Source organism: Hemitrygon akajei, chromosome 18, assembly GCF_048418815.1.
Source record: "Hemitrygon akajei chromosome 18, sHemAka1.3, whole genome shotgun sequence".
NCBI lineage: Eukaryota > Metazoa > Chordata > Chondrichthyes > Myliobatiformes > Dasyatidae > Hemitrygon > Hemitrygon akajei.
In genome coordinates, this window is record NC_133141.1 from 49,859,478 (window position 1) to 49,880,019 (window position 20,542).

The window sequence follows — 20,542 nt, forward strand, 5'->3', positions numbered from 1 at the left end:
TACAGTATATTTACATCTTGTAACCACCTGAAGTTATTTTAATAGAACAGAAATCAATTTGTAAGTGATTTTTCCACCAGATTTTCATAGAACTTTGGAACGCTGCATCCATAAGTCAGGGAAAGGAAAAAAATGCATTGACTTCTTCAATATTTTAGAGTAATCAAGAATGAAAGGAAGTTTGATACTAATGCACAAAATTTCATACTGATGGAGCAACATGTGATACTTATGAAGGAATTCACCTTTAATGGTTTATTTTAATATTACCAGCTACCTGTATAATTTGCACCTCCCAGCATACATTTAAGAAAACAATTATATAACCAGATCTACACCATATTTGTATTCAATTTAATAAACTATTACAACAGATTATTTGACCAAATTGCATTTCATTTGGTTATTTTTATGTTCAAAAAATGCAGCAGTTTGACCTGGTCACCATGATGAGAAAATGCCAATCTCAAAAATCCTAGCCTTCCATTGGCTGAAAAAGAACGCTTGGAGAGCGTACATCCAATCATAGGTCAAATCTTTCTAATGTGCTCCACTTCCAAAAAAAAATGAACTGGGAGGCACTGGGTAGAAAGTAGGTTGATTTTTGCAAGCGGTGTAGATCGGGTCATTAAGATGTGGTAAAAATTTCTGTTCAGAGTGAATGAATGTAGGAGGTTGGAAGGAATGAGGAAGACAAAAACGGAAGTGGCTTTTAGATGTTGAAATGTTTATAATATTAAATTGATGCTTATAGAACAGCTTTTTCACTGTGACATCTTTGTATTCATTCCAGCTGAATGATGGAACCGACATACAAAACATTACCTGGCCGAAGGAAAACGTTATTTTCCTGGACCAGCCAGGGGTTCTGAAGCAAACGACACGACCTTGTCACAAAAAAAAGCAAGATTCCTCTCTTTTGACAGCACCACTTAATAATATTTGAATTGAGCTAATTAAAATTAAGCATATATTTAGTGCTTCCGTTTAAAAATAAATAAGTGGAATTTGCAATAGAAAACACACAAAGACGCTACCAACGTCACTTTCGGGTATTGTTTACAAGCTCCGCCTGCAGCGTGGCTGTGATGGTTAAAGGCAGTATGACATGTGTGGCTGGTAAAGCCCAGTACTGCGGCACATCGCGGAAACAGCACTGCAAAAACCGAGAGGAGAACTGCAAACGGGCGATTATGTAAGTCACAGAAATAACAGAGCATTTGCAGAATGAGACCAACACCAAAGCGTTCTTTTTTTATATAAGAAAAGAGAAACCTAATCTAATATGTAAACGTTTCCTGTTTGTAACGCTTACCGGATCCGACGTTTTGGGCTGAAATGACAGCTATTAGGGAAATGGGAAATAACACGTAGGAAACGCAGCGGAGTCAGGCCTTTTGTGTAGTGGCTCTCTTCTGGATCTCAATGCCGCTGACTACAGGGTTTCATTTGCAACAGTGCGGTGCAGACATTTATGTATGTATACCGGAATTAATGTAAAATGCATGTACGTTGGGTGTATTGATGCCTTAAATAAATATGCATAATTAAATTGTAGCTCGATATACATAATGTCTTTTAAACTTTAATAGTTATCTATTTTAATTTCTTACTATAATGCATATTCATTTTCAATTGAAGGCGGCAATGCTTCTAGAGTATATAGACAATTTATATCTATGTAGAAGAAGACCCCATAGGTTGAAACATTGGGATCCAGGAGAGCCAGAACATGAAAGCCCCTAGCACATTACATTCATGAGTGTATTCATGTTTAACTACACTGCAATGGTGACTACACTTTAAAAGTTGGGCTTTGGTGTATCCTGAACACATGAAAGGGGCTATATAAATGGAAGTTTTTCCTCATAATTCGACCGAAATGCAATACTCCCGAATCAAATATTCAGGAGAAGTAACTTGACTCAGCAAACCAATCATTTGGAAAAGGATTGAACATTTCTCTCTCGTCGAAATAAAAAAAACACCAATATATAAAAACTGGTTACATTCTTGGTCTTTTACATTTGGCACTTCAGGACATGAGAATGTATGTCACCAAGGGGCAGCTTAAAAAGTGGATTGTGGGAGCTGTAACTTTTGATCATTGAAGTTGTGATGCCAATGGTTTATTTGCAATAAACCACTCATTCCCTTATAGCTGTACAAAAGAAAATACAGTATTTTCTACTTGTTGACCCTGACTTAACATTTCATTCACTTTTAATTATTTTAATGGATACTTTGTGGTGAACATATAATTTTTAATATCACATACAATGTATCCAATGTTGCCTGTTGAGAAAGGAGGTAGTAAGGAATTAGCATTCATTAAGTTTAATATATGGTATGATTTGATAGTTGCATATAGCTGGACATATTCTTTAACAATTAAAATTAGTCTCCCGCAACAATTGAACAATTAGGAATTGTTTGTGAATGGCCGGTAAACTTGAAATGTAGAAAGAATGGAGTGTATTGGCATCTGATCCTGTAACATCTTTTCATGAAGCTACAGCTAAGATATAAATTAGCTCAAGAATAATTTGAATGGATTTTAATGACATTTATCAATCATAGAAGTTTCAAGATTAGGAGGTTCAATTTGCATTAACCTTTTCTAAATTTTTAATTCATTCAGAGGAAACACTATACTGCAACAAAAATAAATAGGATTGCATTCTAAGTGTGTTTCTCCAGCATTTTATTGTAAATGACCTTCTTTATACAATAAGGATGGAGTGGTATTAGTTGAGCACTGGTTTGATTATAATATAGATAATTATAGATTAGCTTCTGTAGGTTGCAACTAGAAGTACCATGGTTTCTGAGTGATTATTTAGAGTGTATGCCTATCCAGTTCCAGACTAAAAATGGGAACACTGGAGACACTAAAATGCTGAAAAACTAACAGAAAATGCAGGAACATTCTGCAGATCAGGCAGTACTTACGGAAGGAGAAACAGAGTTAATGTTTCAGGTTAACAGCCTTTGATGAGAACTGGAAAGCATAAAAACAAATTTATTTTCTCAGAAGTCTAGTTAGATAACTAACTTGTTTTCTTACTTTCCAAGTTTTCTTTCCAAGAAGTGTTTTCTTACCTGAATCATTAACTCTGTTTATTTTTCCACAGATGCTACCTGACCTATTAAGTGTTTCTAACATTTTCTGTTTTTAGTTTCAGTATTAAATGATCATTTATATTGTCAGTTTATATTAAAGGGCATTTAATCTGTTTGATAATTCCAAGTCATTTAAGTAATATGCAATCTCCAGCCAGAAGCAGCAATTGGTTTCTTTTTAAAGTCATCTGAAATTTTATTGAAAAATCATGTTTGTAGTCAGTTATGACTAATTTATTTAGTCCTTAGATATAGATCAGTATCTTTATTAAAGTGGCTTATTTTGCTCTTATTTTCACATATTAGATTTTATATTTTATTGTAAATGGTAATGGGTATGCTAATTTGACAAGAAAACTAGCTGAATTATCTCTGAAGCAGGTTAAGAAGCTAGGTGATATTTAAATGAAATACCATTGTGCTATTGAAGTGACTCAGTCATGACAAGGTTGCATAAATAATTTCCATGCTAAATGTAGACATACAAATATTAAAATAACTTGGAGGACATCTAGGATTGAAAAAAAAAAACACCAAGAAAAGGGAACATGATTACTAAGCACTGCATATAGCTTTTGTGGAATTTCAAGTTGGTTAAAATTTATTGCACTTTGAGATACATTTCTGATCTTCAATTTTCTCTTCTGTGTGTTTCTACAACTGATCTCTAGCATTCCTTGTCTTAGCAATTCTCTGTTCACCTTTAAAAGAATTCTCAGAACATGAGATAATGAAAAACTACAATAACTTCCATTGGACATAAAAAGGAAAAGACCAATATGGGTCCATTACAGAGACATGAGAAATAAGAAAATGGCAGAAAAATTAAATAAATACTTTGCATTTGTCTTCGTGAAATTAGATACAAAAAACATCTGATAGAAAATACAGGAGAATGAAATATCTGGCAAGAGTAAGGAATAGAAGGAATTTAGTATTCAAGGAGAAAAATACAAAAGAAGTTAATGAGATTAAAACCTGATAAACCCCAGGGACCCAGTGACCTACATCGCAAACTTCTGAAAGAAATGGCTGTAGAGATGGTAGGTGCATTGGTTATCATCTTTCAAAACTCGATACTTTGTGGAATGGTCCATGTGAATTTGAGGGTAACAAATGTAACCCCGCTATTTAACAAAAGAGAGAAGGAAAGTGGAGAGCTACTGACCTGGTAGACTTGTGCTGATATAGTGGCAAAAGTGCTGAAATATGTAATAGCAGATCACTTAGAATAATGGGATTGAGTGGAGTCAGTGAGGACTTAAGAAAAGGGAATCCTGTTTGATTAACATGCTGGAGTTCTTTGAGGATGTGACTAGAAGATTAGATAAGGGAATACCAATGGATGTAGTTAATAGAAAGTATACAGTGCGAGTAAATGCGACTTTTTCTGAAGGATTTCTATATATTGAAGTGTGAGATTGGTAAGCAAGGTTAACGTGGAATGGGGAATAATAACTGGCATGGTTGGAGAACTGGTTAACAGCAGAGACCATTCACAGGAATAAATCTGCTTTTCTCAGGCTGACAGGCTGTGATTAGCGGATGTTAAGTTCCAGCTATTCAGTCTATATCAACAATTTGGCTGGGGGGGGGGGGTCAAATGTTATATATGTGTCTTGTTGATTACATGGAGTGTAAGATTGTGAGCAGAGAGGATAGAAAGATGCTACAGGAAGCTAGGAGTGGGTGAGAACAGGGTAATTGAATGTAATGTGGAAAAATGTGATGTCATCTGCTCCAGTATACAAAATAGAAAAAAAGCAGAGTAGTTTTAAATGGTGAAAGATTGTGAAATGTTGATATTCAAAAGGTACTTATGCGTAATGGTTCTAATCTATAGGGTTACATCTAGGGAGACATTCATAAATCATATATCCACACTGAAAGCTAGCATGCAGGTGAAATGACCAATTGGGAAGGCAAATAGAATATTGGCCTTTATTATCAGAGGATGTAACTACTGGAGTAAAGACCTTTCATTGCACTTATTTAGGGGCATGGTGAGACCACACCTCAACCACTTTGGTTACTTTACTAAAAATGAATGTTTTTGCCATAGTGGGAATACAACAAAGGTTCACCAGATTGGTTACTGGAGGGGCAGCTTGGTTTATGAGAAGGGTTGAAAATAGACTAGGGCTGCATTTTCTGGAATTTAGTTGAATGGGGTGATCTAATTGAAACTTACAAGATTATTACATGGTTCATGGGTTATTATGGGGGGGGGGGGGTCTCCTCTGTTAAGGCATTTCCGACCAAAAGTTTCAGTCTCAGAATAAGGGGTAGACCATTTAGAACTGAGATGAGGAGAAATTTATTCCCTTGGCATGTGGTGAAATATTGGAATTGTGTATCATGGAAAGAATTCAATATAGAGATTTATGGATGTCAGAGGAGTATTGGGATATCATGGATAGCGCAGGAAAGTATAGCCAAGGTAGTTCAGCCATGATCTTGATAAACTAGAGCAGGGAAAGGATTAGGTAGCTTAGCTTTGCCTCTGTAATTTAAAGAATAACTTTATTTGTCACTTCAACATCGAAGCATATGGTGAAATGTGTCGTTTGTGTCAATGACCAACTCAGTTTGTGGATGTGCAGCCTGCAAGTGTCACCATGCTTCCAGAGCCAACATAGCGTACCTAAAACCTACTAACACTAAGTCTTTGGAATGTGAGAGGAAACCGGAGCACTCAGAGGAATACCATAACGTACAAATTCCTTACAGATAGTGGTGGAATAGAACCCTGGTTACTGACACTGTAAAATGTTCCAATATCTGCTACACTATTGTGTCATCTTTTTTTTTTTGGTTAGGACTTTATAGAAAATATAGAGGGCTCATTGTTACTTCAGAAAAATCATTAAAGTTCATCTTTAGATTAGGAATCTGCTTTAGGGAAGTACAATTAGAATAACTGTATAGTTCAGAATTCTTTAAAATATCTTCTATTTATCTATCATGTTCCAAATAAGAAACTTCCTCCTTTTTAAAAAGTCATAGTTGAAAGATTTATTTTTCCATTATTATTGTTGATTAGAGTTCCACATTGTATAAAATCCCATTTGTAGACAAAGTGCCCATTAATGAGGAAGTCTGAATATTGTAGTCAATATTTTGCTTCTTAGTTTGTATTTAGCAGTGAATTTTAGATATTTGTAAGAGTGCCATTATTAATAATTAAGATAATACAAATGTATAAATTTTGCATTGTTCTCTGTGCTGACAAGCTAGTTAATGACAACGTACTGTCTATAAACTTTTAAACTAATAAAGGCAGTTTCTACAGGGGTACAGAATACAATGTAATATTTGAAAATGTTATTAAATCTCACAAATACTAGTTTATTTTCTTTTTTTATTCCAGAATCTGTCATTGTTTTTATTTCTTTTTCTAAGATGTTGAATATGCTTGCCAAAATAATAATGCAGCTCAGAGTTTGGGTCTTGCATGAATTCAGGTACATTTTAGTAAACTTGAGATATCAAATCCAAGTTAATATTTAAGAAGCTGAAATGTTGATGCTTATTTTTTTAAAATGTGGGTTTGAGGTAAACATATCTGCTCAAATCAACAAAAAGAACTGACACATGCAAGTACTATGGGCATGTAGCTGCATAGAATTTGAATGCCATCCCCAGCTAGAGTTCAGATTGGATTAATCCCCTTTCTGTCAAGCCTGGTGCCCACACTGCAATAAATGCCTGGGAATAATTTTATGCACCCAATTTATATTTGTCAGTTTCTGCAGTTCCTGTGAATTTAGACTTAAATTCTCTTTCCGTTTTCTTTTAAACAGACTCCATTTTCTGATCAAATTTACTGAGTAAAATGACATTGTCTGCTACACAGCCCTGCCCCACCTTAACTGATTGGCTGAGACTGCGTTGCCAATAGATGCCCTGAAATTGTTAAACAGCGTTCTAACTTCATTTAGTGGAGCCTAGGACCCAGGGAGAGCCCGGTTGGTCCACAGTTGGTTGATAATGCAGAAAGATCAAGCGATCAGGATTTGGTGCTCAAACTGATGCAATCAAACAGATTACATGTTTGCAATCCACCACACGGCGTGCATTCTTTGATGTGTATTTGCTGATTTACTGCTGGGATTTATTTTAGTCTTTATTTTCCTTTCTTCAGATGGAGAGCTACAGGATAAGTCGCCTTCTTGAGCTCGACAGAATGAAACCTTGAGTCTTGTGCTGTAGTGTGTATTTTTTTTTCTTAACGTGCTTTCGGAAACTATGCAGATCTGGATAAGGAGAGTTCTGAATTAAACATGATGAAGACTGAAGCATCCTCGGCAGCCAGCTTGCGGAGTCCCTCTCCCCATCGCAATGCCTACGAGGCGGAGATCCAGGCTCTGCAAAACCCCAGTCAGACGAGTAACGGGGAAGAAAAGCCGGACGAGGATGCCGAGAGCAAGAAGCAGAGCCGGGGCAAGAAATACGGCTCTAACGTGCACAGGATTAAGAACATGTTCCTGCAGAAGATGGGTACCACCCCTAACGAGGCGACTGGCATCCCAGCCAAAGGCAAGGAGCGATCTGTGCGCCTGTCTCTGCCCAGAGCCAGCAGCCTCAATGAAAACGTGGACCACAGTGCCCTGTTGAAACTTGGCACCAGTGTCTCAGAGAGAGTGAGCCGTTTTGACACCAAGAGCGAGAGACCTTTCTCCAAGCTTCAGGAGACCAGAAAGATGTTTGAGAAGAACATCCAAGAGAAGAACCTTTCCAACAGAATCTTGCTGAAGAAGGAGAGGGCTGGTCTCAAGGACAGCAAGCTGGATGTGGTGGTTCGATTCAATGGAAGTACCGAGTCCCTAGACAGCCTGGAGACCGAAGCTATCTCACCCACAGTGAGCCAGCTCAGTGCAGTTTTTGAGAGTGGTGCACATCAGAAAAAGGCTGGTGCCCTGGACAAGGTGATCAGGCATGGCACCTCCTCACTTAACACAAAACCATTACCGAAAAAATCAAAAGTGGTTCTTAAAAGCCAACAGGATACACTTAAAACAGACAGTGGGACTAACAGCGATGGTGACTTTTCCCTTGATCTTGCAGGCCCTAGCCAACTCAGAAAAGAAAGTGAGGACCTACAGACGGATAAGTTGTTGATTGGATCTCCATCCAGCAGTAATCTAGCCAAGAAGCTGGCATCACTGGTGAAACAAGGGGACAGTCTGAAAGAAACAAGGCCTGTGGCGTCCACACAAATGTCACAAAAAAATGAAGAGGTGAGGAAAATTAGACCAATGGATGTGAAAGACACTGCAGAGTTGGAGAAGGAATCTAAATCTACAGACGATGGAAACGATTCAGAACTTGCCCCTAAGGATCTTGAAAGTGGCAGAGGCTTACAGCCAGCAGGAGCTGTTCCAGAGACTTGTGAGCCTCAGATGGTTGGCACCACAGCACCAGGCCTGGATGTTAATTCAGAAAATAGAGATCTTCCTAAGGAATGCTTGGATAATTTGCAGCCTCCATCATTGGAATCTGCAGAGGGGATTACACATCAGGCGGAGGAGTCTTTGTCGTCGAAAGCTGGTTCCTTTGAAGATGGAGAACAAGCTAAAAATGACATTGATCGAGATGACCATTGCAAAAAAGGTGAAGACTTCTCTGAGGCAGATATGGTGGATATTAGCGCCTTTAGTGGGGTAGGTGATGAATCAGAAGGAAGTTGTCTGGATGACGATGAGGATGATGCATTTGAACCTGAAAGTGGCTACTCAGAAATCACTGGGCTATCTGACGAAGAGGAGCCTGTTCCACACAGGAAGATTCGCTTCAGTACAGCATCAATTAAAGTAAGTCCAATAAATGAAAATTTAGCCACAGGTTGTAAATATAATCATGTCATGAAATAGCATAAATGAAGGAGATTTACAAATTTACAACTGCTATAGTTATTATCATTAATGTATCCCTAAGTATTAAGTGGAAAATAAGAGAATGAAGAGAAATATCTTTAGATGCTCTGCAACTAGTATACTATTTTCTCTGGTATTGATAATTATTTAAGAATTAAAAAGCTTAATAAATGATATGTGGATTTAGTCATATCTATTGGAAAACAATTTTTCTCATGTTGCTTACTTTATGAACAACTTGAATTCTAATAATATGAACTTTACAGAATTCACTTTAATTATTTTTATTATCCAAATAACTGTTCGGCTGAGATTTTGAATGATCCTGCAGCCTGAATCTATTGCACAGTAGGAGAATGACATTTTACCAGTAAGTATAACATGCTGTTAACTCTAGGTATCCTGTCACCATGGAAATTAGTTACCTGCATTCATTGGTGTTTCTGTAGGTGGGTGGGATCAGTTTAGCTGTTTATACAAATTGGAACTGGTACTATTTATACCTAACTGATTACTAAATCAGTACTGCGTTTTGAAGAAGGCAAATGAAATATTGAGGTAAAATATTTTTCATCCATAGAGTAATCTATATCGTTATGCATGTACTCTTTGTTGCATGAGTATATTATTACTCCATGATGTTTATGTATTGCTGATTAAGATGATCTGTAGGGATGCTGTTATCTGATGTTAGGTATTTAATGGTGAATGAAACCTGGAGTTACATTTTCTTTCATTAGATGTTAGTTAGAAATAAACATCTTCCAGAGTTGCAGAATTTTTTTTAAAAATGTGCTTTTTATTTTGTACATATCACCGGTTTAGCTGGGCATTTTTGTGTACAAACCATTTTCTGACTTGTATAGTACTGAGAACATTGCACATTGAACCTATGAAGTTTGTCGGTTTCACTATTCTTATCACTCTGAACTGGTCACCACAGAAGTTCCTACATATATAACAGGAAGGGGCATAATAAGACTTCCTGTGTAACAGTTTCTAATGTAGTAGGAAATGGATTTAAATTTAAAGACATTTTCCACTAGCAGCTTTTAACCAGGACATTTACTGAACAAAGAAAGTGGTAACTTTCAGATATTTTTTAATTAGTTAGAATACTAATTTTAAAATTCACAGAAAGTGATCTGTCTCCTGTAGCTGTACTCTTACTTAGATGACCTAAGAGTAGATATGATTTGGGGAAAAAAAACTCAAGTTATCCAGGCTTATCCACTTTGGGAGAAAAATGGGCAGTGTCCTTCCCATTCTCATCACAACGTCCATTTATTCTTAAATAATCCTAGACTTTGTCTCTTGCATCTTAACTGGAGTTTGCCCACAGTATCACCCCTTGTATTGTCTAATTGTGCAACATGATCCCAACCTTTATAAAGTAATGTTTTGTCTGTAATGCTTTCAGTGAAACCAGTAAATAGGCAATGAATTGTGTATTCCTTTGTCACAAAGTGTAAATATAATTTCTAATAATACTTATGTTTATACAGTAAACTGTACCCTGAGGAGTGAAATTCTTTTGAAGTGTAGTTATTTATGTATATAGACAGGATGTGGTGAACTTGTGAATAAAGCCTTTTCCATTTTTTGTAAATTCATTGTAAACTATGTTAATAATTTTATAGCACAAAAATAATTGCAAGCTATTTCTGCTATCTGCAGGCAGTTGGTTGCAAGATTTTCTTAAATCTTTAATATTTTGCTTTATATTTATGTTGATGTGTGTGTTTTGTTTTGAAAAGGTAATTAGCATAATACCACAAGACCTGTTAGAAAAAGTAAAATTCATTGAATTAAAGAGACCAGTAGTAGCAGGAGTGTACACGTTGTTAAGCATTGTGCATTTCAGATGGAGATGTACAGTGCCATACACATCATCCTGTATGTTGTTATGATTGGCCTGCATTTAGGTATCCAATGTATAATTTTGAAGTCTGCAGATGAGTCACTGTAGTACATAGGATTACAGATTGGTTTAGCATGAGATGAGGCCATTTGGCTTTCTAATTCATACTATCTCTTTTTCCTTGGTGTGTAATCTCGATGAAGTTCAGGGCGCAGCAGAAGGATGTAATAAAATATCCTCTCATTCTAATTGTAAAGTGCTGAGAGAAACTAGGAAATCCATCTGACTCATCTCCCCTAGTAACAGTCTTAAGGAGAGGTGAAATAGATGGAAATTGAAAAATTATGAAGACCCCTTTATTATCTGTCAAATGTGGGAAGACCATAAGATGTTGGATGATCTGTCTCTTTCCTCATTTGCTTGTTGTGTATCCCCATTTTAGCTCATCAGCTGCTGATCAGGTGACCTGGGTGAGAGGGTAACTTGGGTCCCACTAAGTTGACCATTAGCTTTCATCCTCCACAGGATGGTGCTCCATTGTCCCATGTACTTGTTCCCCCACCCCTCCCCCATCAATATCTGGAAGTTGTTCCTGCTTGTGGCATGCTTGCTACATATGTTATGTCTTTTTTTTTTGTAGTAGTGTGATTACTGGTGAGTGTTTGAATAGTCTGTCTGCTATTTCATTTCTCCTGGATTGGCCACAAATCTCCAGCTGTTGACAATGCAAATCAGTGTAACATCCCTTACATTTCTCCCGTATGATGTAGGAGATCACTCAGCTCACTGAGTCTATGATGGAGCTCAGACCAATCCTGCCAATCCCATGCCACACTCATTTCCTTCTAACCTATTTATCCTCAAATGCTCATCAACTCCATCTTGGGTCTCCAACAACTCAGCTGCACAGTGGCCAATTAACCTACTAAGAAGAATGGTATGTGAGGAAACTGGAAAACCAAAGGGAACCCTAAACAATCCATCTGCAATCTCCATGCAACCAACACTGCAAGTCAGGATTGAATCTGTGTCACTAGAGTTCTGAGGTAGGAATACCAAAGGGGTTGTAGGAGCAGGGGATGTGTGGACAAATGTCTTTGAAGGTGAGAGGTCAGGTTAAGAAAGCTTTAAAAACATTGAATAATTGAGATTAAGCTCTTTTAGTGAAAGAACAGACCTCAAGGTTGTATTTGACCAAGGGTATCAAAGAGTCTTGGAAATGCTGAAGTCAATGGGCATTAAGGTTAAAGAGTTCCAGTGAACAGAGTCATACTCTAACAAAGGAAGATGTTTGTGATAGTTGAGTATCAATTATTCCAGCTCCTGGATATCACAATAGGAATTCCTCTGAATCAACCAAACTCAGCCCCATTATTACTGACCTTCCATCAATCATAAAGTCGGAAATGGTGAGGTGTGCACCACATTTGCAACTCTTCAGAAAATAAAGCAGACCATTCCTGTGTGCAGGTTTACCTTGACCATATTCAGGTATGGCACTGAAGAAGTGCCAGCCAATGACAACACTCTACAAGATAAGAGCCTGAACATCTATTCTCAACATTCAGTGACACTGCCATTGCCATTTTCCCCCATTGTCAACATTTTGTGGGCCACCATTGACAAGAAATTTAGCTGGATCACTCATATAAATGCCATGGCTCAAATCAGAAGCTGGGTATTTTGCAGCTAGTGACTTGCCTTTTGATACTCCAAAGACTTCACTCTGTACAAGACTGGTTCACTGAGATTTAGCGCATCCACTGTGTATCATCTGCAAAACGCACTACGGTCAATCTCCTGGGCTATTCCAACAGCATCTCCCAAGAAAGACGAGGATACCAGATGCATGAGAACATCACTACCCCCAAGTTCCTCTGCAATTCATATACCATCCTTACATGGCAATACATTGCTAGTCCTTCAACATGGTTTTGAGTAAATCCCAGAAGCATCAGGAGGACTGCAGCTGTTCAACAAAGTGACTCACCACCACCTTCTCAAAGGCAACTTGTGATGGGTAATGAATGCAGGCGTTTCTACCCATACCACATCCTGAAAAATAAATACATTCAAAAACAAGATTAAGGCAGTGATGCTGAACTTTTACTAACACACTGGATAGGCCTCAGTTGTGTATAAACATATACTGTTTGAAGCATTCATGGAAATGGTTGAAGGGAAAAATAACATATGATGTTATGGGGAAAGAACAGAAAATAGAATTTATTGAATAGCTCCAGCCTTGGCTAGCTGAAAATCTGTTTTTGTATATGATGTTTTTGTTGAACAAATAATTGGTTGCACACAAGCACTTTGTACTAAGTTGACACTGATTTACATACTTGCTTTGATGACATTTAAATGCAGCTTCTAGAATTAAAATCTAACCTGTAATTTTCTACCAATCTCCCAACTAAACTTCATCTGTCATTTGAATGTGGTAATCTAACCTGGTGATTGTTGCACTTGCTCATTAGGCTAGTAATATTGGTACTTGATTGGTGAGGTTACTTATGCTCAGTAATTAGTTCTTTTCTGCTTTATTTAGAACTTAAAAAAACTGCCCCAACAAACTTTGTATTTAAAACATCAAGGCTATTTCCCCCGGAATAGCCTGATAATTAAAGATGTGCTCTGTTCATAGAGCGACTTTGCATGTCTTAACTAGTGATTTTTTTTTTACAGTATACCCATGATGAATGCACAAAAATATTCTGTGATTTTTCAAGAATATAATGAAAAATCTCATGTAGAGCACAAGTAATGCAGGAGTACATCACAAGCGTGTTGTTGAACAAAATTGACATAAATAATTGAAGGAAACTGTTAGAAAGGAATTAAAAAGCACATCAGTGAAGTAGGATAAAGACGAGGAGAGATGCAGTGTGCTTGAAGAAGGATTTCCAATCTTTTGGGGCCAGGACGTTTGAAGACACAGACCCTAAGGTCGGGAAAAAGGAACAAGAGATGTGTTAGTAACTTGAGTAGCAGACACATTGATTGGATGACACCATAGAGAGTGAGGTGATGAATGGACTTGTGGCATTGGCAGATTGCGAGCTAATGTCGGTAATGACCAAAGGGACAAAAACTGAGCAATACCTGGTGTGAGCTGCAGCAGAGTGGTAGATAAGTTTATGAAGGATGGAACGGTGGGAGACTAGCTAGAGAGCACTGGAGTCACCAATTTGAGATGGAACAAAAGCACGGTAGAGGGAGGTGCAAAGATCATTATTACAATGGAAGAAACGGGATGTTTTTTGGTGGAATTGATATAAGAACAGAAGCACAACTTTGGTGCTGATGGATACCAAGGAAGAAGATGGTCTGTTTTCCTTTGTGGTCAGGGTTGGGGCAAATTGGGGGGGACGGTTTTAGAACTAATGCCTTAGGACTTTGGGCCTAAGATGATGACTTCAGTCTTGCAAAAGTAACATAACCACATGAGGGTAGAATATTGTCAGTGTCTAATTCGAACTGCTGATATAGAGCAGGAGTGTACTGAAGGGATAAATATTTGTCTGCTGTTGCACCTGGAAAATTTCCCAGCAATGATCTACCAACTGAATTGTCTGCAAGAGATCTCTGTTCTAAATTAATTTTTAAGCTTCAGTTACCTTAAAGAAACCACTGTGCTCAAGTGGGCAATTTGGTTGTTTGAGTGTGCAGAAGGTTAACGGAGAAAACTCATGGTAGTGTCAGTAAGTAAATCTGTCGATCATGCAGCATTAGACTGTGAGTGAATGGCTTACATGTCAAATCTCTAGGCTTATCCTGTGAGAGCACAATTTCCAACAAGACATCAGGATATCCTATTACAGGTTAATAGCAATTTACATAATTCATAAATTCCATAAGAACTTATTATTCTCCATATTTTGATCATGGTTCCATTGAATGTTAGTGTCACTGACAACTTCATGAAACAATGATAAGGAAAAGAGATGGGGATCTTGATGAACAAGATGTATGCATACTGGGATCTGACCTCATCTTTGGATCATTAATCTAAGCTTTTGGATACTAGCTAAATAACTTAGTCACTACCATGAAGAAGAACTGAGGGTTATTCCTCACCCAACATCACTAAAAGAAGAATATCTGGTCATTATTTCACTTCTGGTATTGGGGCTATCCCTCATCGAATTTTTGGTGTTTTCCAATGTCAAAGCTTCAGCAACACTCCAAATATGCCTAATTGTTAACAAACACTTTATAGAAATGCTGAATGACTTTATATTATTGCAAATATTTTTGTCCTTTCCATAAATTTTAGATTGATATGCCACTTGTTACAATCGATGTGGAAGCAATACAAATGTGACACATGCATTGATTAATGAGACATATGAACATTGAATTATTTAAGCATTCACAGAGAAATGGAAAGAGTTCAAAATTCAGATAGGTTACTGAGTATGAGCTGAGGAATTATTGTTGATGTTTGTGGGCATGTGCTTGGTAAGGTTGTATAAGTCTTGTCTATCTCATTGGATATCTTACTCAGTTTAAAATAAATTGGCTCATGCACATGAAGTGGCTAACAGAGTGGTTCACTAAAGCTTGATAAATCTGTGGAAGATGGATTATTAATTTTAGAATAATTTGCCCAATTTGTGGTAAGTAAAAAAAAAAACCATTGCATCCATCCTTCGAGTAAAGAGACAATTTACAGAAGTTCTACTTGGAATATTGTGCCTCCAGGTTGTGGGTGACAACATATTCTCTACTTTTACAAATGTTGGAAGAGACCAGCTGGGCACTTCTCTCCCAGTGAAGCTCCAGTTTTCTATTGCCAAGCCAAATGATGTTATTCCTCGGATTATGCTTTGCTGATTTAGAGAATCTTCATGTGTGAATTTTATTCTTGGCTATAAAATTAGTGTTATTGGTTTGGGAAGAACTTATAAATTAACAACTATGCTTCAGTGTATTAACTTATGAAAGATAATTTTTTTTGATCGCAACATTGAAATATCATCAGATATCCAAGTAAGCAATTCAGCTGCAGTTGGTAGTAACTATTTAGGGAAGAAGAGTACAGTCCAAAATAGGTTATTTCTTAATATATTAAAAATGTTCTGTAATCAAATAAAGCAAAGAGGACATTGTTCTTTCTGATGTGACCACAGAAATAGATTGAAGATCCTGCTGGAATTATTGGCCTGTATGTCTTGTACTGGGCATGGAGAACAATAAAAGTCAATATCGAAGAAGCAGAAACTGTGCAGTCAAAATGAATCACTGAATATTAACATGAGTTTTGTAATAACTGAGTCAGCAGCAGAACTCTGAGCTGAGTCGATTTAGCAAGATAGTGACAGCTGAGGTATTCCACATTGCTCTTCTGTCTTAAGTCCAATTGCAGTTCTGTATGAATTGTAGCTACTTAAGTGGTGTTCAGTAAATTCAAGTTTAGACATTATTTGGCAAAGATTTTATCTTAGTTACTAGTTGATTATATGCACTTTAAAGCGATATGGCTGTCTCTAGTTCAACATATTTCACTGCTGTGTTGCATTGATGACTTTTAGGGTTTGGCTTGTATTTTTAGTGGAATAGTTGAAATGAATGATAGTTCCAGTCATCTGCCAATAGAATAAATTTATTTTGTCACATGTACCAAGACACAGTGAAAGGCTTTTTTTGCATACTGTCCATACAGTTCAGGTCATTGAATGTAAAACAGTAATAATGCAGAATAAAGCATAACAGCTACAGAGAAAGTGCAGTGCAGATAAACAATAAGATGTAAATATTACTTTATATATTTTTAAACATGACACACATGGTAAGGTGATGGAAAGTAATCATTTATCACTTAAAGATACCACAGACATTTTGCTGCAGTTCTTACCTAGTACTCTTTGTGGAGTTTTTTTTTTAAAGACCAGGAGTAGCATAATGCACAATGTAATAACTCACCAGTAAATCAGATCTCAAACAAGAGAAAATCTGCAGGTGCTGGAAATCTGAGCAACACACACAAAACGCTGGAGGAACTCAGCAGGCCAGGCAGCATCTGTGGGGGGAAAAAAGTATAGTTGACATTTCGGGCCAAAACCCTTTGAAGGTCCTGCTGATGCTACTTGCTGAGTTCCTCCAGCATTTTGTGTGTGTTGCTCAGTAAATCAGATCTCTGTGCATTTAGGGATGTAAACATTTTTCATCATGTATATTGCATGGTCTTGATGCTTTGCAAATCGGAATGTACTTGCCTTAAAGTAGTCTTCTGCTCGAAATGAAACCGTGATGTTCACAGTTTGATGTCTACTTGAGCTAAAATGCAGGGCATCTTTGTAGGGTAAAAACCCAGGGGAGTTGGGTTGGAGAGACAGAGCAATTATAGATCTTTAGGATGACTTGTGAAGTGGCAGCGAAAGGATAAATATGAGTTTGGTGCTTGATTCTGTAAGTGTTTTGGCTCAGTAAATTTCAGGTGCCTTTCGAGCTCTAGTAGTGATTGAAGATACATCATCAGGTGAAATAAATCAAGATGGAGCTAGCAATACACAGTGACATTTTGCAGGCAGCTTACAAGACTTCTAAATATTTGCGGGTGTGTGTTTGGTTGGTTAGTTTAACAGTACACCTGCCTGTCTATGGGAAGCTGTTTTTTGAGTTACCCACTCAGTAGCAAGTGCTGAAAGTAGTTGGGGTGAGTGTGAAGCACAGGATTTTTCTGTAGAAACTCCTTGTTGGAGGAGTGAAGGGAGGTTATAAAACATTATTCTACTTTGGCTGTAGAGGTTGTTGTTATACTTGCTGGACACTGGTCCACAGCTGACTGATTACACTGCTTTCATTCACTAGCTCAGCAAGTCAGAGCAGTTTGATTGGGAGGAGCTGCAACTCAGTCTGGCTTCATCCTCACCTTATGTGTTTCGGCAATAAAAAGAACAGAAGGCCTAGTTTTGTAATTGTAATATATCATCCCGTGATCAAAAAAAAAGGAAAGGCAGACCTATAGCAGTTTTTTGAGAACTTCAGGGCATATGTTCAATACTTAATTGTACCCACTATTGTAGGGCCCAAAATGTCACAGCTTGAAATAAATACAGTACAACTAATGCTGGAAGGACCCAGGAGATCAGACAGTAATGGAGAAAAGAGAAATTGAGTTAATGTTTCAGGTCCAACAGCCTTTGACCTGATCTGCTAACTATGTTTCTCCTTTCTTAGAAGTCACAGGACCTGCTGTGTACTTGTGGCATTTTCTATTTTTATTTTAGATGTCCATTATCTGTATCATTTTGGCTTTCAAAATGTGCCAGCCACCTGGCTCTTTGTAGAAGCTTGCTCTCTGCAATGTGTTTATCATCAAGTAAACATTTTGTTTGGGGATGCTGATTGTGGAATGAATATTGTCAAAGACAGTGGGAAATAAGTCCTCTGATTTTTGAAATATGTACATCTACTTGGTTGAGCAGATGGCTGTCATTGGAAAGACAGGACCTCCAACAATGCAAGACTTGGTCAGCCGGTATTGAAGCGTAAATCCCTGATTCATTTGCCTAGAATGGACCAAATCCACAAATTTCCAATTCAGAAGTGAAAGAGCTACCCACTAAGCCACAGGTGACACTTGTTTACTTTGCCCTTCTGGTGAAGCAGCCTTGGTGTTTGTTGTATCTCCCAAAGTTTGTGCATTTTGCAGCCAGACAAAATGCACAAACTTTACTCCCCAATGCCATTAGGCTTTACAATTCTACCGCCAGGACTTAAGAACTTTTTAAAAGCTATTATTAATGCTTTTTGAGACGGTGATTTAGATGCATATCATATTTTTTTACTGAGTTAAGTATTGTATGTAATTAGTTTTGCTACAACAAGTGTATGGGACATTGGAAAAAAAGTTGAATTTCCCCATGGGGATGAATAAAGTATCTATCTATCTATCTATCTATCATATTGTGGTAGAAGAGTGACTGTAATTTCCTTTCCTTTAATAATTTGACCTAGGGAATTGCTCAGAGTCATCCGATAGACTAGTATTTTGAGGTAATACTAATTTACATGACATCTTAATTGAAGTTCAGTAGCAATGGTGAATGTTTCAGGCGACCTTGAATTTCAATTACACTTTGACATGTGATCTTCACAAATTCATAAAATTGCTATTTTGGCACAGAAAGCATTTTTATGACACATTCTTTGTAGCTTGTGCTTATGTTAGTAAAATTTGAACAGTGGTGGCTATTTTGCAAATTATTCGAAGGTCACTCATCACATAAATTGAGTTCTGTGATGGGTTTGTAGTCTGGACTACTGAGCTCTACATGTTGCTCGCAATTCTAAACCACAGCTCCAATTATGTAATGATTTCAGAAGCCTTAAGTTCCTACTCTGCTATGTTATTTATGCTCCTCAATTAAAATGTTTGGAGTAATTTAGTTTTTAATACAAAAAAATGGCTTTAGTTCATTTTCATTTGAATTGTGTGCACTCTTATGACATCTATAATTAGAAATTATATTATTTCTATAATTAGAAAAATGAAGCATGATAATTAAATGTCATTTTTGTGATGATCTACATGTGATGTTTCCATCTTTTGACTATTTTTAGTAGATTGCTCTAGGAATTGGTTGTGTGTAGTCCACGTGGTGGAATATGCTGTCTTATGTTTGATTTGATGTAGAATTCCAAACTTACAAAGGTTTCTAAAGCACTCCTTCAAATCTCTTAGGAGAATATTGGCAGAAAATCATAAGAAGCAGACATTTATGGGTTGGTAAGAACATAAAGTAGTATAGCACAGGAACAGGCCCTTCAGTACATGTTATCTGTGCTGGCCAGGATGCCAAATTAAAGAAATCCCATCTGTCTGCATGTGATGCCTACAGTGCCTTTTAAAAGTATTCAGCCCTCAGCCCTTTGTTCACATAAATCGATATAACAACCAGAGATTTTGACCAATTTAGTTGAGAACTTTTATTTGTGAATCACAGCTACTTTTTTTAACACTAGAGCCCAGAAAACTTACTTAACTGAGGATAAATGCAACTCTTGCCAGAAGTACCTATTTTTTTGAATTTCAGTGAATTTTAAAAAGCCCATTGTTATCATTATCCTTGTGATTAAAGCAATAATGTCATAAATAATAGGCAATGATGATCAAGGATGAGATTTGGGGTACTTGGAAGCACATGGTAAAATAGTCTAAGGTCAGTATGATTTCCTTAAGAGAAAATCTCACCTGACAAATCTGTTGGAACTCTTTGAAGAAATAACAGGCAGGATAGACAAAGGAGAGTCAGCAGATGTTATTTACTTGGATTTTCAAAAGGCCTTTGATAAGGTGCCACACATGAAATACTGTACAAGAGTCCATGGTATTGCAGGAAAGATAGTAACACGGACAGAATATTGGCTGACTGACAGGAGGTAGAGAATGGAAATACAGGGGGACATTTCTGGTTGGCTGCTTGTGACTGGTGGTGTTCCGCAGGGGTCGGTGTTGAGTCCGCTACTTTTCACATTACATGTCAATGATCTGGATGATGGAATTGATGGCTTTGTGGCCACGTTTGCAGATGATGCAAAAGTAGGTGGAAGGGAGTCTGTAGAACGACTTGGACAGATTAAGAGAATGGGCAAAGAAAGAATACCGTGTCAGGAAGTGTATGGTCATGAACTTCATTAGAAGGAAGAAAGGCAGACTATTTTACATATAGGG

General features: G+C 37.3%; 1 protein-coding gene across 2 annotated transcripts in view; it reads left to right on the top strand.

Moving 5' to 3' along the window:
* The first annotated feature begins 1,072 nt into the window (after positions 1-1,072).
* The window catches only part of LOC140741449 (neurabin-2-like), a 239,768-nt gene continuing 220,298 nt past the window's right edge, over positions 1,073-20,542 (top strand). For both annotated transcript variants that reach the window (XM_073071657.1, XM_073071656.1), the window contains exons 1-2: positions 1,073-1,195; positions 7,268-8,936. In XM_073071657.1, the coding sequence (XP_072927758.1) occupies positions 7,407-8,936 (1,530 nt within the window). In that variant the 5' untranslated portion in view covers positions 1,073-1,195; positions 7,268-7,406. The remainder of the gene's footprint in view (positions 1,196-7,267; positions 8,937-20,542) is intronic.